The 12,885-nt window shown below is 48.5% G+C and overlaps 1 protein-coding gene across 1 annotated transcript in view; it reads right to left on the bottom strand.

The window, feature by feature from the left end:
* The window catches only part of LOC141139275 (cytochrome P450 2K4-like), a 68,950-nt gene that overhangs the window by 20,143 nt on the left and 35,922 nt on the right, over positions 1-12,885 (bottom strand). Inside the window, exons 7-8 of the mRNA XM_073625231.1 lie at positions 7,494-7,635; positions 6,906-7,090 (exon numbers count right to left, since the gene is read on the bottom strand). Of these exons, the coding sequence (XP_073481332.1) occupies positions 6,906-7,090; positions 7,494-7,635 (327 nt within the window). The remainder of the gene's footprint in view (positions 1-6,905; positions 7,091-7,493; positions 7,636-12,885) is intronic.

The raw sequence follows: 12,885 nt of genomic DNA, 5'->3' as shown, positions 1-12,885 counted from the left end.
CACCCACCAAGAGTAACTGTGAGGGCTTACAGTGTTCTGGTACCACCAACACCTAAAGTGGGAGTCCGGCGACCAATCTTTTTTTTTTTTTTTTAGGTCATTGAGACACTTTGCTAATCCCAAAATAATACTCACAGTTTGGGTGTAATATTTCCGCCTCTGTCTGTTTTCGTACTGAAGAATAACTTTAAAAATGTGATGCCCACAAGCATTGATTTCCGGGATGCGGTGAAGGCTGTTCATTCACAGCTTGTTCACAAGCATGATCATTGTTTCCTCACTGAATCTTGGGAAGCCTGACACTAAGCTCCCAGGAGACAGTGCGGCGCCGGGGAAAGGCAATAAACACACCTACTCCCATGGGAGGAGAGACAGGAAGTGCCACAATAAAGTACAATATAAAAGTAATTACAGCGATTAAAAAAAAATTTTGTGCGGCATTTGAACATCTATGCAATTAACTGAAGGGGGTAAGATTAAGTTAAAAATTTGAGTGGAACCCCGCTTTAAGGCCCAATTTTCTGCAGAGTATATAGGGCAGGCCGTATAGTATATATACTGCTGTTCAGAGTATATAGTGCCTGGGGCCTGTGAGACCCCCATAGCCATTTTTTTTAGAAATGTGGGTGTGGGTTCCCCTTAATATCCATACCAGCCCCAAAAGGCCTGGTAAAAGGATGGGGGGAGGGAATCCATGCCATTTTTTTAAATGATTTTCATCTATATTGCCGGGACCAGACAATACATTACAGCCGCATTTTAAATAACATTTTTTCCTTTAGAAATGTCATTTTGCTGTGGTATTGTTATAAACATGGGAAAAATGTGCTACTTTACAGGCATACTGAGGAAACCCCCCAGGCACAATATTTAAAGGAATATTTAATTTTATTGTTTCACTTTAAGCATTATTAAAATCACTGCTCCTGAAAAAATGGCCGTGTTTAAAACTTTTTTTTGCATTGATACATGTCCCCTGGGGCAGGACCTGCGTCCCCAAACACTTTTTATGGCAATAACTTGCATATAAGCCTTAAATTAGCACTTTTGATTTTTCACGTTCGTGTCCCATAGACTTTAATGGCGTTCGTGTGTTTGAACAAATTTTTTGCCTGTTCGCATGTTCTGCTGCGAACCGGACCGGGGGGGGGGGTAATAGGATGTAATGGGAGGAAGGGATTGCCAGGGGAATATAGGCACTAAAAAGGGTCCAAAGAACTGCACAATGTTCACCAGATCACTCCACAAGGAATGATGTCTGTTGCTGTGGATGGCTTCCAGGTCGCAGCCTCTCGTTTACACTACACTTGGAGTGGCAAAGAATTACAGCAGACAGAAACAAGGCACAATATAAAACTGGCAGTAGGCAAAAGATCAGGGAAGGTGCATAGCTCCCAACTGTCCCTGATTTCTAGGGACTGACGCTGATTCGGAACAAAGTCCCTCTTTCCTCCTTATTTGTCCCTCATTTTGGTCTGATCTATATAGTTGTATATAAAATGCACTGCTTATCTATCAAAAAAGTGTTTTACAGTGCTAAACCTTTCTTCCAATTTCTAAATTGCTGCATTTTCCAAAAGCCAATATAAAGGAATAGTAGTGGTAAAAAAGCACTTGTGGATTTAACCAATAATTTTTTTGTACAATTCTCTTTTACGGGGGGCGTGGCAGGGTGTGTGTCCTATACTTACATACTTTTGCTAATAGGTGTCCCTCATTCTCATCTCAGAAAGTTTAGAGGTATGCAGGTAGATAACCAAGATTGTAGAGAAACATGCAAAAGGTCAGGACTGATGGGAAAAAGAAATAAGTCGAAAATGGGCGTCATAACTGGAACAGAGACCATGATTGCAGGAGTTTGGAAACAGATAATTTAGAGAAGTCTTTGCTCAATTTCCAAATGCACTAAGCACATTAAAATAGTTTTCCTGTACATGGTCTCAGTGGAAGTATCTGACAGCACCTCTTACTAAGAATCAACAGCGGGAGTATAAAAATTTATAGTATGCAGATTTCTAGCTGTGGTGCAAACCTGCATTCTATTTCCTTTGTCAGTGTCTGAAAAAAACAAACAATTTTTTTGTTAATGAATTGTAAATGCCTACCCATATATGGTTGTGGGGCAAACCTGTATGCTATTTCCATTGCCAGTGTCTAAAAAAATATGTTTTTTTTTAGGATGCTAAATGCCCACTTAATCTCTCAGAATCTATGGTCTGTTCAAGCAAATTTTCTAGCCGTGGTGAAAACTTGTATCCTAATTCCATTGTCAAGGTTTAAAAAAAAAACACAGTTTTTTATCTTTACAGAAGCTATATGCCTTCTCAGTCACTCAGAAGTTGTGGCCTGTTCAAAAAGGCCTAATAATTGTGTTGCAAAACCTATCCTTCTTTAGTCTTCAAAAGAAGACACACATATTAGGTTTCAAAGTGCAATCTGATCTCTCTCTCTCCTTGCAAAATTTAAACAAGTTTTCATCAAATGGCAGTTGCTAATGTCTATGATCTGAGAAAAAAAGACATTGTGATTCATTTTTCCCAGATCAGGTCTACATATTTCTCTGACATAGAATCTTAGTACATACCAGCTAATCAGATCAGTTTTTCAGGCTTGAGGCTCTGAAAAAGCACACTCTAATTTATATTTAGGAGGATCAAATCTGCCTAGTCTCTCTATCTTGCATGGTTGCCTTGTACAAACACTTACATGGTGTGCTGCATGTCCCTGCAATATTTCTAGCTATGATAAATTGATTTTTTTTTTTTGAGAAAATATGCCTCATCCCTTCCTCTTACATTGTGGCCAGGTGCATATGCTTTCTTAATTGCTTAATGGGCAGCAAGTCTTTATAATAATTAGGGCTTTTGTGTTTGGAATATCATACTGTAATTGTTTTTTTCTCCAACTACTGTGTAATCATTTTCATTGTAATTATCAATTCAGAACAAGCCCTCGCAGAGCTCTGCAGTTGCAGGCACTGTGGAGAAGTGTATGCTCTAATTCCCAGGAAAAAAACTGACGTCCTTCACATTGGTTTTCTCTGCATATTATCTTCCTTTGTTCCCTTCTCGCAGTGGTGAATCAATTCCCTTGTCCCCTTCTCCCAGCAGTGACTTACAAGCTCAGCTTCCCCTGTTCCCTCTTCACAGCACTGATTCAGCAGCAGCTCAGCCCCCTCCTCCCAGCAGTGACTTTGCAGCTCTTCTCCCCTTGCTCTCTCCTCCAAGCAGTGACTTTGCAGCTCATCTCCCCCTGCTCCCTCCTCCAAGCAGTGACTTTGGAAATGTGGTCACCCTAAGGGGAGATGAGCTGCAAACTGCCATTCAGGGACACCCCCCCGCGCCGCGGAGGGGGACACGGAGGAAGAACGGAGGGGGACACGGAGGAAGAACGGAGGGGGACACAGAGGAAGAACGGAGGGGGACACAGAGGAAGGACGGAGGGGGACACAGAGGAAGAATGAAGGGGGACACAGAGGAAGAACGGAGGGGGACACAGAGGAAGAACGGAGGGGGACACAGAGGAAGAACGGAGGGGGACAGCAGGACGGAGGGGGACATCAGCAGAATGGAGGGCGACACGGAGGAAGAACGGAGGGGGGCAGCAGCATAACGGAGGGGGACACGGAGGAAGAACGGAGGGGGACATGGAGGAAGAACGGAGGGGGACACGGAGGAAGAACGGAGGGGGACACAGAGGAAGAACGGAGGGGGACAGCAGCAGAACGGAGGGGGACAAGGAGGAAGAACGGAGGGGGACACGGAGGAAGAACGAAGGGGGACACGGAGGAAGAACGGAGGGGGACACGGAGGAAGAACGGAGGGGGACAGCAGGACGGAGGGGGACAGCAGCAGAATGGAGGGGGACATGGAGGAAGAACGGAGGGGGCAGCAGCAGAACGGAGGGTGACACGGAGGAAGAACGGAGGGGGACACAGAAGAAGAATGGAGGGGGACACAGAAGAAGAATGGAGGGGGACACAGAAGAAGAACGGAGGGGGACACAGAGGAAGAACGGAGGGGGACACAGAGGAAGAACGGAGGGGGACACAGAGGAAGAATGGAGGGGGACACAGAGGAAGAACGGTGGGGGACAGCAGGACGGAGGGGGACAGCAGCAGAATGGAGGGGGACACGGAGGAAGAACGGAGGGGGCAGCAGCAGAACAGAGGGGGACACGGAGGAAGAACGGAGGGGGACACGGAGGAAGAATGGAGGGGGACACGGAGGAAGAACGGAAGGGGACACAGAGGAAGAACGGAGGGGGAAACAGAGGAAGAACGGAGGGGGACAGCAGCAGAACGGAGGGGGACATGGAGGAAGAATGGAGGGGGACACAGAAGAAGAATGGAGGGGGACACAGAAGAAGAATGGAGGGGGACACAGAAGAAGAATGGAGGGGGACACAGAGGAAGAACGGAGGGGGACACGGAGGAAGAACGGAGGGGGGACACGGAGGAAGAACAGAGGGGGACACGGAGGAAGAACGGAGGGGGACACGGAGGAAGAACGGAGGGGGACACGGAGGAAGAACGGAGGGGGACACAGAGGAAGAACGGAGGGGGACACAGAGGAAGAACGGAGGGGGACACGGAGGAAGAATGGAGGGGGACAGCAGCAGAACGGAGGGGGACATGGAGGAAAGATGGAGGGGGAGAGCAGCAGAACTGAGGGGGAGTGGGAGGGACAGCAGCAGAACTGAGAGGGAGTGGGGGACAGCAGCAGATCTGAGGGGGGTGGGGGACAGCAGCAGAACTGAGAGGGAGTGTGGCTGTGTGGGGGACACAGCAGCAGAACTGAGGGGGGTGGGGGTCTGGGGACAGCAGCAGATTTGAGAGAGGGAGTGTGCTGTGTGCATGCATTGCTCACTGACTGTGGAAGTTACACTAACCTTTCAGGACGTACTCTGGCGGGTGGACCTCGTGGGCGGGAGGGAGCCGGAGCCCGGAGGGAGGACTCGGACGAGGAGGCGGCTCAGTCAGGACTCAGTCACGGCGGGCAGGCGGGCAGCTCGGAGTTGGCCCGGGTTGCGCTGCTGGCTGGCCGCTGGCAATGTGCGGCTGCTGTAGTCGGCTCGGCGCCGCGGCGGCTCCGGGTCCGGGACTGGCAGTGGCAGGCACCACCACTGACTGGGGCTGGGCACAGGGCACTCTGGGCAGGCTAGTAAGCGTGGACTGGACTGTCTGGCTCTGCTGGCAGGCTGGCGGCTGCTCTCTATCTCAGGCGCGCTGCTCAGCCGTAGAGTCTAGAGTGCGCCGTGCGGGTGCCCACTGCACTGACTCTCCCACGTGACTGCTGAGTGCTGACGTGACGTCACTGGTTGCTAGACGCGGGGCGGGTGGCCCTAGCCTAGCAACCAGTCAGCTGCCATATCTGTGTGTGTTTAAGGAAGAACTGTACTGTAAAATGATAAGGGTGGCAGTCGGACTGGTGCAAGCCGGCGGTGTGTGTTTTTTTTCATTCCGGGACACTGTATTGTCCCGGAATGAAGGTACCCGGGACACAGGACAAAAAACTCAAATAAGGGACAATCCCGGGCAATCCGGGACACGTGGCCACCCTATCTCGCTTGCTCTCTCCTCCAAGCAGTGACTTTGCAGCTCATCTCCCCCTGCTCCCTCCTCCAAGCAGTGACTTTGCAGCTCAGCTCCCCCTGCTCCCTCCTCCAAGCAGTGACTTTGCAGTTCATCTCCCCCTGCTCCCTCTTCCAAGCAGTGACTTTGCAGCTCAGCTCCTCTTGCTCCCTCCTCCAAGCAGTGACTTTGCAGCTCAGCTCCCCTTGCTCCTTCCTCCAAGCAGTGACTTTGCAGCTCAGCTCCCCTTGCTCCCTCCTCCAAGCAGTGACTTTGCAGCTCAGCTCCCCTTGCTCCCTCCTCCAAGCAGTGACTCAGCAGGTTAGAGCTCTCTGTTTCTTCCTTTGCAGCAGTGACTAATCAGCCTTCCAGCCTTCTAATCACTGTAAACACTAAGGCTACTTTCACATTGCGGCATTGAGGGCGTCGGCTATTTTTAGCGGAGCTTTACCGTCGTTTTTGCGGCCCTTTTCGGCCACTAGCGGGGTTAAAAGCATCCGCAAAGCGCTGCTTTGCCGGCACTTCGGCAGTGCTGCCCATTGATTTCAATGGGCAGGGGCGCTGTAGGACCCATGTATACACCGTTCCTACAGCGCCTCAAAAATGCGGCTTGCAGGACTATTTTTGGCGTCCTTCCAGCGCACCAATTCAGTGTGAAAGCACTCGGGCTTTCACACTGTAGTCAGAGGAGAGGCTCTTTACAGGCGCTGTTTTTAGCAAAATAGTGCCCGTAAAACACCTCAGTGTGAAAGCAGCCTAAGGAAGAGACCTGGGAGGGGGGCATAGTTAGGTTAGCTGCTTAGAGAATAGCTTGAACAATTTATTCCTTCTGTTGTCAACTTTGGGGAAGGATTGTTCCATAGTGCCTGCAGATAAGTGAGGGATATATCAGACCCCATCAGGAAGAGTTTTACTTATTTTAATGTTCCAACAGGAATTGATGGGAAAACTCTCCAGTAGGGACACAGATGGCAAGAAAACTCTTTTTAGTGAAAAGGAAGACAGTTAGAATCACCGATAAGTTATAATTACTAAGTTTCTCTTCCAATAATGGTGCCTACTGCTCCTTTCATTTCTTGTCCTGTAACAGGAACAGGAAGTGAGGTGAAATCTCCCAAACAGGGCTACAAAGAGGAATAAAAATGTGATAGAAGTATTTCATCTTCCCAAGTCTATTCAAAATTAAAAAAAAGAAAATTAGTCTGAAGTTGGGCAAGTTTTCCCTCCATATGAACAACACTTGACTGTACTTCTGGAGTTGTTCATGAATTGGTAACAAATGCCTTTCATGTTTTATAATCTAGTAATAAATGAAAGAAAATGTAACACTTACTTTGGGTATAAAGAATCCTTTGAAAGTCACATCCTGAGTAGTGGCATGTGGAATACTTGTTGGAATGATATTGGCAAATCTTTGGATTTCATGGATAACAGCATCAGTATATGGCATTTTTTTTCGGTGTATCAATCGAGTCTCTCCGGAACCGATTACTTTTTCAATTTCTTTTTGAACATTTCCTGGTATTGAAAGAAAGGCACACTGGTTTACCAAAAGGATTTTTCTATATCTAAGATATATCCTGTCATTCCCAATCTTCTTGTTAGGTAAAGGATCTCCAAGTCATTTTAGCAGCAATTTAGAAGACAGATATTAATTCACCATTAATTGATTCCTCTGTTTCCTGTAGTTACAACCTGTCCAGATAACAATATAGAAGATGTCCCACCTGATTTTTGTTTAAAAATGTTAGCTCTAGAGCTGCTGGCAATATGTAACAGTAATGTTCCATATTCATAATCGGGTGGTATGCCTCATGGACAATCAACCTTTAGGGAATTGTCATGCAACTGAGAAGATTGAGGCAAATGGATAATACCATAGTGATGCACAAAGAAAACAGTGCACAAATAAATGACTTACTTTGTATTTCTGGGTATTTCATCATCAGCAGGAGGCCCCAACGGAGGGTGGTGGAGGTTGTCTCCATCCCAGCAGCAAACAGGTCTGCCACAAGAATTGTTAGATTTGTATCATTGAAGTATAACTCTGGATTTGGCTTTTCCTGAAATTCATATAATTCAGAGTATGTCATATTTGCTTAAGCTCTTATATGTGTAGCACACCCCCGTAGGAGCTGCAGATGAACATGAATCTCCCACTCCTGCACAGCCAGGCACACTGAATCTTCACAAGCACCCACAGTCAGAGAACAGCCTGTAGTTTTTTTTGTTATTTATTAGGGGGGTTATTAACTTGGATAGGGATGGGAAGTTATGAGGTGCCCACTTGACTTCAACAAACTTCAGGTGCGTGCTGGGTCAGTGACATCACAAGGGGGCGGGGTCACCAGGTGACATCGCCCAGGTGGCTTTGCCACTTACCTATATAAGAACTGTCAAATGACAGAGTCTCCAGTAGGCAGGCTGACTTCATGGACGGCAGAGTGTCTTTTTTTTCTTTTTTTCGGGTTCGGTGGTGGTGGCGGACGTCGAATCGGGGATCATTGTTTTTTATTTTATTTTTTATAAAGGAATTGTCAAAAACCTGTCTACTGTTTTTTATTTATTTTTGAAACTCTTTTTGGTGAATGGGTAGGGGTACATACCCCATACTCATTCACACAGGTAGGAGCAGGGATATGGGGGCCCCCTACCCATAGACTCCCACAACCACAGCCCAGGGTTGTGGAGAGGAGACCCTTGTCCCCATCAAAATGGGGACAGATGCTTTGGGGTGGGGGTGGGGCCTCCCTGCCCCAAAGCACCCACCCCCCATGTCGTTTATTTTTTAGATTTTTTAAAATAGCTGGGTGTCTGCAATTGCAACTGCAGGTCAATTGAATTGTAATTTGACTCGTTTTTTTTCTTTAGTAATGTAATTTTTGCTGCAGCATGTTCTATACATGCTACATATGCACCATTTTAAAGGCAGACTAAGGGGACCCCCCAGCAGGGCCGATCCTAGGGTCACAGACGCCTGGGTGCAGAATTATTTCTGGTGCCCCCACGTGGGCGTGGTCATCTTACCAACTCCTCCCCTTTACAAATGTTTCTATGGCAATGAATCAAACACAGAGATGCTCCCCTAAGAAGTCTTCGTTACCCTAGGATCCTCCCATGATCTCTTAACAATAAAGCAAATACAGGAAGAGCGTACACTAATGAGACCTGGAGGGGAGTCTCTCTGATGCACACAGAGAGGGCTTCTGTTAAAGAGTCTGTTAGAAAGAGCCCCAGACATAATACAGGAGATGGTCAGAGACTGGAGACATGTTACAAGAGATGGTCAGAGACTGCAGACATACTACAGAAGATGGTCAGAGACTGCAGACATGTTACAAGAGATGGTCAGAGACTGCAGACATAGTACAGGAGATGGTCAGAGACTGCAGTTCTTATGAAAGTTAGTAGATAATGGCCGTTTGGCCCTCTCACCTGACCCAGCGATACAGCAACAACGGTTCCTCTGATCAGGAGTCAGCTCACTGAATTGCCCGTGGCGACTCCGTTGGGTAGAGCCCAGATCTGTATTCTGGCAATGACTCCATTCCTCTCTCCGCCAGGGATGGCACCAGGCTGTGTGGCTTTCCCTCTGGTGGCGCAGGGCAGCGGGGTTCTCTCTCTGGTGTTCCCTCAGCACTGTCCTTTCCCTCTGGAGTCCTGGGTGTACTTCCCTGAAAGTTTTCCCAGGCTCCTGGCTCTCTCTCTCCCATTCAGCCGAGCATGCTGTGTGGGCTGCAGTTTCCGTGTTACAGTGGGGCTGCCAGTCCTCGGAACTACATGTCCCACAATCCTCTTCTTTGCTCCTTTTTTTTCTTCCCTGGTCGATATGAAGGCGGGGGAAGAAACATAGTGCGCCGCTCACTAGTACAGCAGCGTGCGCAAGGAGGAGAGGGACAGGGGAAATAAGAGCCCGCGGCTGCAGTGGCGTCACTATGCTTGGTGTCACCCAGTGCGGTAAAACATGGTGTCACCCCCCCTCCACCAACTATAGTCGCCCCTCAGTACAGACCCCCCTCCACTAGGTATAGACCCCCTTCGTCAGTGCAGACCCCCCACTAAGTATAAACCCCTCTCTCAGTACAGACTTCCCATCAGTATAGACCCCCCTCAGGACAAACCACCCCCCTCTATCAGTATAGACCCCCCCTCAGGACAAACCACCCCCCTCCATTAGTACAGAACCACCCCTCCTCCATTAGTACAGACCCCCAGAACAAACCATCCCCCCTCAATTAGTACAGACCCGCCAGAACAAACCACCCCCCCTCCATTAGTACAGACCCCCAGAACAAACCACCCCTCCTCCATTAGTACAGACCCCCCAGAACAAACCACCCCCCTCCATTAGTACAGACCCCCAGAACAAACCACCACTCCTCCATTAGTACAGACCCCCCAGAACAAACCACCCCCCTCCATTAGTACAGACCCCCCAGAACAAACCACCCCTCCTCTATTAGTACAGACCCCCAAGAACAAACCATCCCCTTCCATTAGTACAGACCCCCCCAGAACAAAGCACCCCCTCCATTAATACAGACCCCCCAGAACAAACCACCCCCTCCATTAGTAAAGACCCCCCTTTATTAGTACAGACCCCCCCAGAACAAACCCCCCCTCTATTAGTACAGACCCCTAGGACAAACCCCCTCTCCATTAGTACAGACCACAGACCCCCGGACAAACCACCCCCCTCTATTAGTACAGAACCCCCAGAACAATCCACCCCCCTCTATTAGTACAGACCCCCCCGACAAACCACCCCCTCCATTAGTACAGACCCCCCCGGCCAAACTACCTCCCCTACATTAGTACAGACCCCCCCAGGACAAACCACCCCTCTCTCCATTAGTACAGACCCCCCAGGACAAACCACCCCCCTACATTAGTACAGACCCCCCCAGGACAAACCACCCCCCTACATTAGTATAGACCCCCAGGACAAACCACCCCCCCTACTTTTGTATAGACCCCCCAGGACGAAACCACCCCCCTACTTTTGTATAGACCCCCCAGGACGAAACCACCCCCACTACATTAGTATAGACCCCCCTGGGCAAACCACCCCCCCTACATTAGTATAGACCCCCCCAAGACAAATCACCCCCCCTACATTACTATAGACCCCCAGGACAACCCACCCCTCTACATTCGTATCCCCCAGGACAAACCACAGCCCCTACATTACTATAGACCCCCAGGACAAACCACCCCCCCTACATTAGTATAGACCCCAGGACGAAACGACCCCCCCACATTAGTATAGACCCCCCAGGACGAAACCACCCCCCCACATTAGTACAGACCCCCAGAACAAACCACCCCCCTACATTAGTATAGACCCCCCCAGAACAAACCTCCCCCCTACATTAGTATAGACCCCCCAGAACAAACCACCCCCCTACATTAGTATAGCCCCCCCAGAACAAACCACCCCCCTACATTAGTATAGATCCCCCCAGAACAAACCACCCCCCTAAATTAGTATAGACCCTCCCAGAACAAACCACCCCCCCCACATTAGTATAGACTCCAGGACGAAACGACTCCCCCACATTAGTATAGACCCCCCAGGACGAAACCACCCCCCCCCCACATTAGTACAGACCCCCAGAACAAACCACCCCCCTACATTAGTATAGACCCCTCCAGAACAAACCACCCCCCTACATTAGTATAAACCCCCCAGAACAAACCACCCCCCTACATTAGTATAGCCCCCAGGACGAAACCACCCCCCCACATTAGTATAGACCCCCCAGGACGAAACCAACCCCCTACATTAGTATAGACCCCCCAGGACAAACCACCCCCCTACATTACTATAGACCCCCCAGGAAAAACCCCTCCCCCTACATTAGTATAGACCCCCCCAGGACAAACCACCCCCCCATTAGGTTAATTTAAAACACCCGGGTGGCAGCTGGAGAGGAGAGGACAGTGTGCAGCCGCGCCGCCCGGGTGGAGCATGTCAGGCTTGGGCAGCATGCGGGAGTGAGACACAGGAGGTCGAAGGAGGAGAACTGGAACATGTTGGGCACGGGCACAGGCCATCCCCCCAGTGATGTCACTGCGCGGCTGGTCTCTCACACAGAGACAGCCGCTCTGATCTCATTTCGCTCTCCTCCTCTCCTCTGACAGGAGGAGGGAGGGGGAATGGGCTTCGGCACTCGGCAGGTCGAGGCTGCGACCAGCAGAGAGAGCCGCCTACGGACAAGGAAGAGGAGGAGGGAGGGGAGCACTCTGGCGCTTCAGCGCCCCCACCTCTGTGGCGCCCGGGTGCACTGCACCCCGTGCACCCCGTCCAGGATTGTCCCTGCCCCCCAGGCACTATATTAAAAGGAATTTTTAATCTTTATTGTTTCACTTTAAGCATCATCAAAATCACTGCTCCTGTAAAAATTATTGTTTTAAAAAAAATATTTGCATTGATACATGTCCCCGAGGGCAGTGCCCAGACCCCCATACCTTTTTTATGGCCAATTACTTGCATATAAGCCTTCAAAATGAGGACTTTTGATTTCTCATGTTCTGCTCCTATTGACTTAATTGGAGTTTGTTTTTCGGTGCAGAACTTTTCCCCTGTTCAGGAGTTCTGCTGCGAACCGAACAGGGGGGTGTTCTGCCAATCTCTGTTATCAACATTATACCTAATTTATCACATAGTTGCCCTATCAAACAATGCATTATGGTCTGCTTGTAAGTTGGAGACGTCCTGGAAGGACATTAAAATGTTACTTTTTATCCTAAGCTCTAAATCATTTAAAAATTGGTTTAAAATTATAGTCTTATGTGATTTATCCAGCTTGTTCAACTTCTAGGCTTTATTAGTTACAACTTTACCATTATTGGGGTTGGAGCCCAATAATGGTAAAGGGTTTTGGCTGCAAATGGTTTCTTTGGGCGCTCAACATTATAATTTATTACATATACATTTTGTATTAACAATAAAAAAAATTGCCGCGCTAAACATAGATATTGAATAAACAAGTGTCCATAAAGTGTGAACAACTGGTGCTGTTCTAAATAGTACAGATGAATTCCTTGATGAACATCCAGTAACAATGAGTATAATTGATGTGCGTTTTGATCACCCAAGTGATCAGCCAAGACTCCAATCAGCTTCCTCTATTATATTGCAGGTGGTGGTACTGTCATGGCTGATAGTAAAGTTTACTCCATAGTAGGGCCCATGAAGGAAAGACAAAACAGCCACAGCCTAACAGTTTATTAAAATAAATCAGTGCTAAACACTTACACTGGTAAAAACAAGCATTATTAGATCCAAGACGTCCCAAAAGTCAATCGAT

The sequence above is a fragment of the Aquarana catesbeiana genome, linkage group LG04 (genome assembly GCF_042186555.1).
Source record: "Aquarana catesbeiana isolate 2022-GZ linkage group LG04, ASM4218655v1, whole genome shotgun sequence".
Classification (NCBI taxonomy): Eukaryota; Metazoa; Chordata; class Amphibia; order Anura; family Ranidae; genus Aquarana; species Aquarana catesbeiana.
Note: the sequence above shows the minus strand (reverse complement) of the source record. Positions and strands in the feature narration are given on the sequence as shown.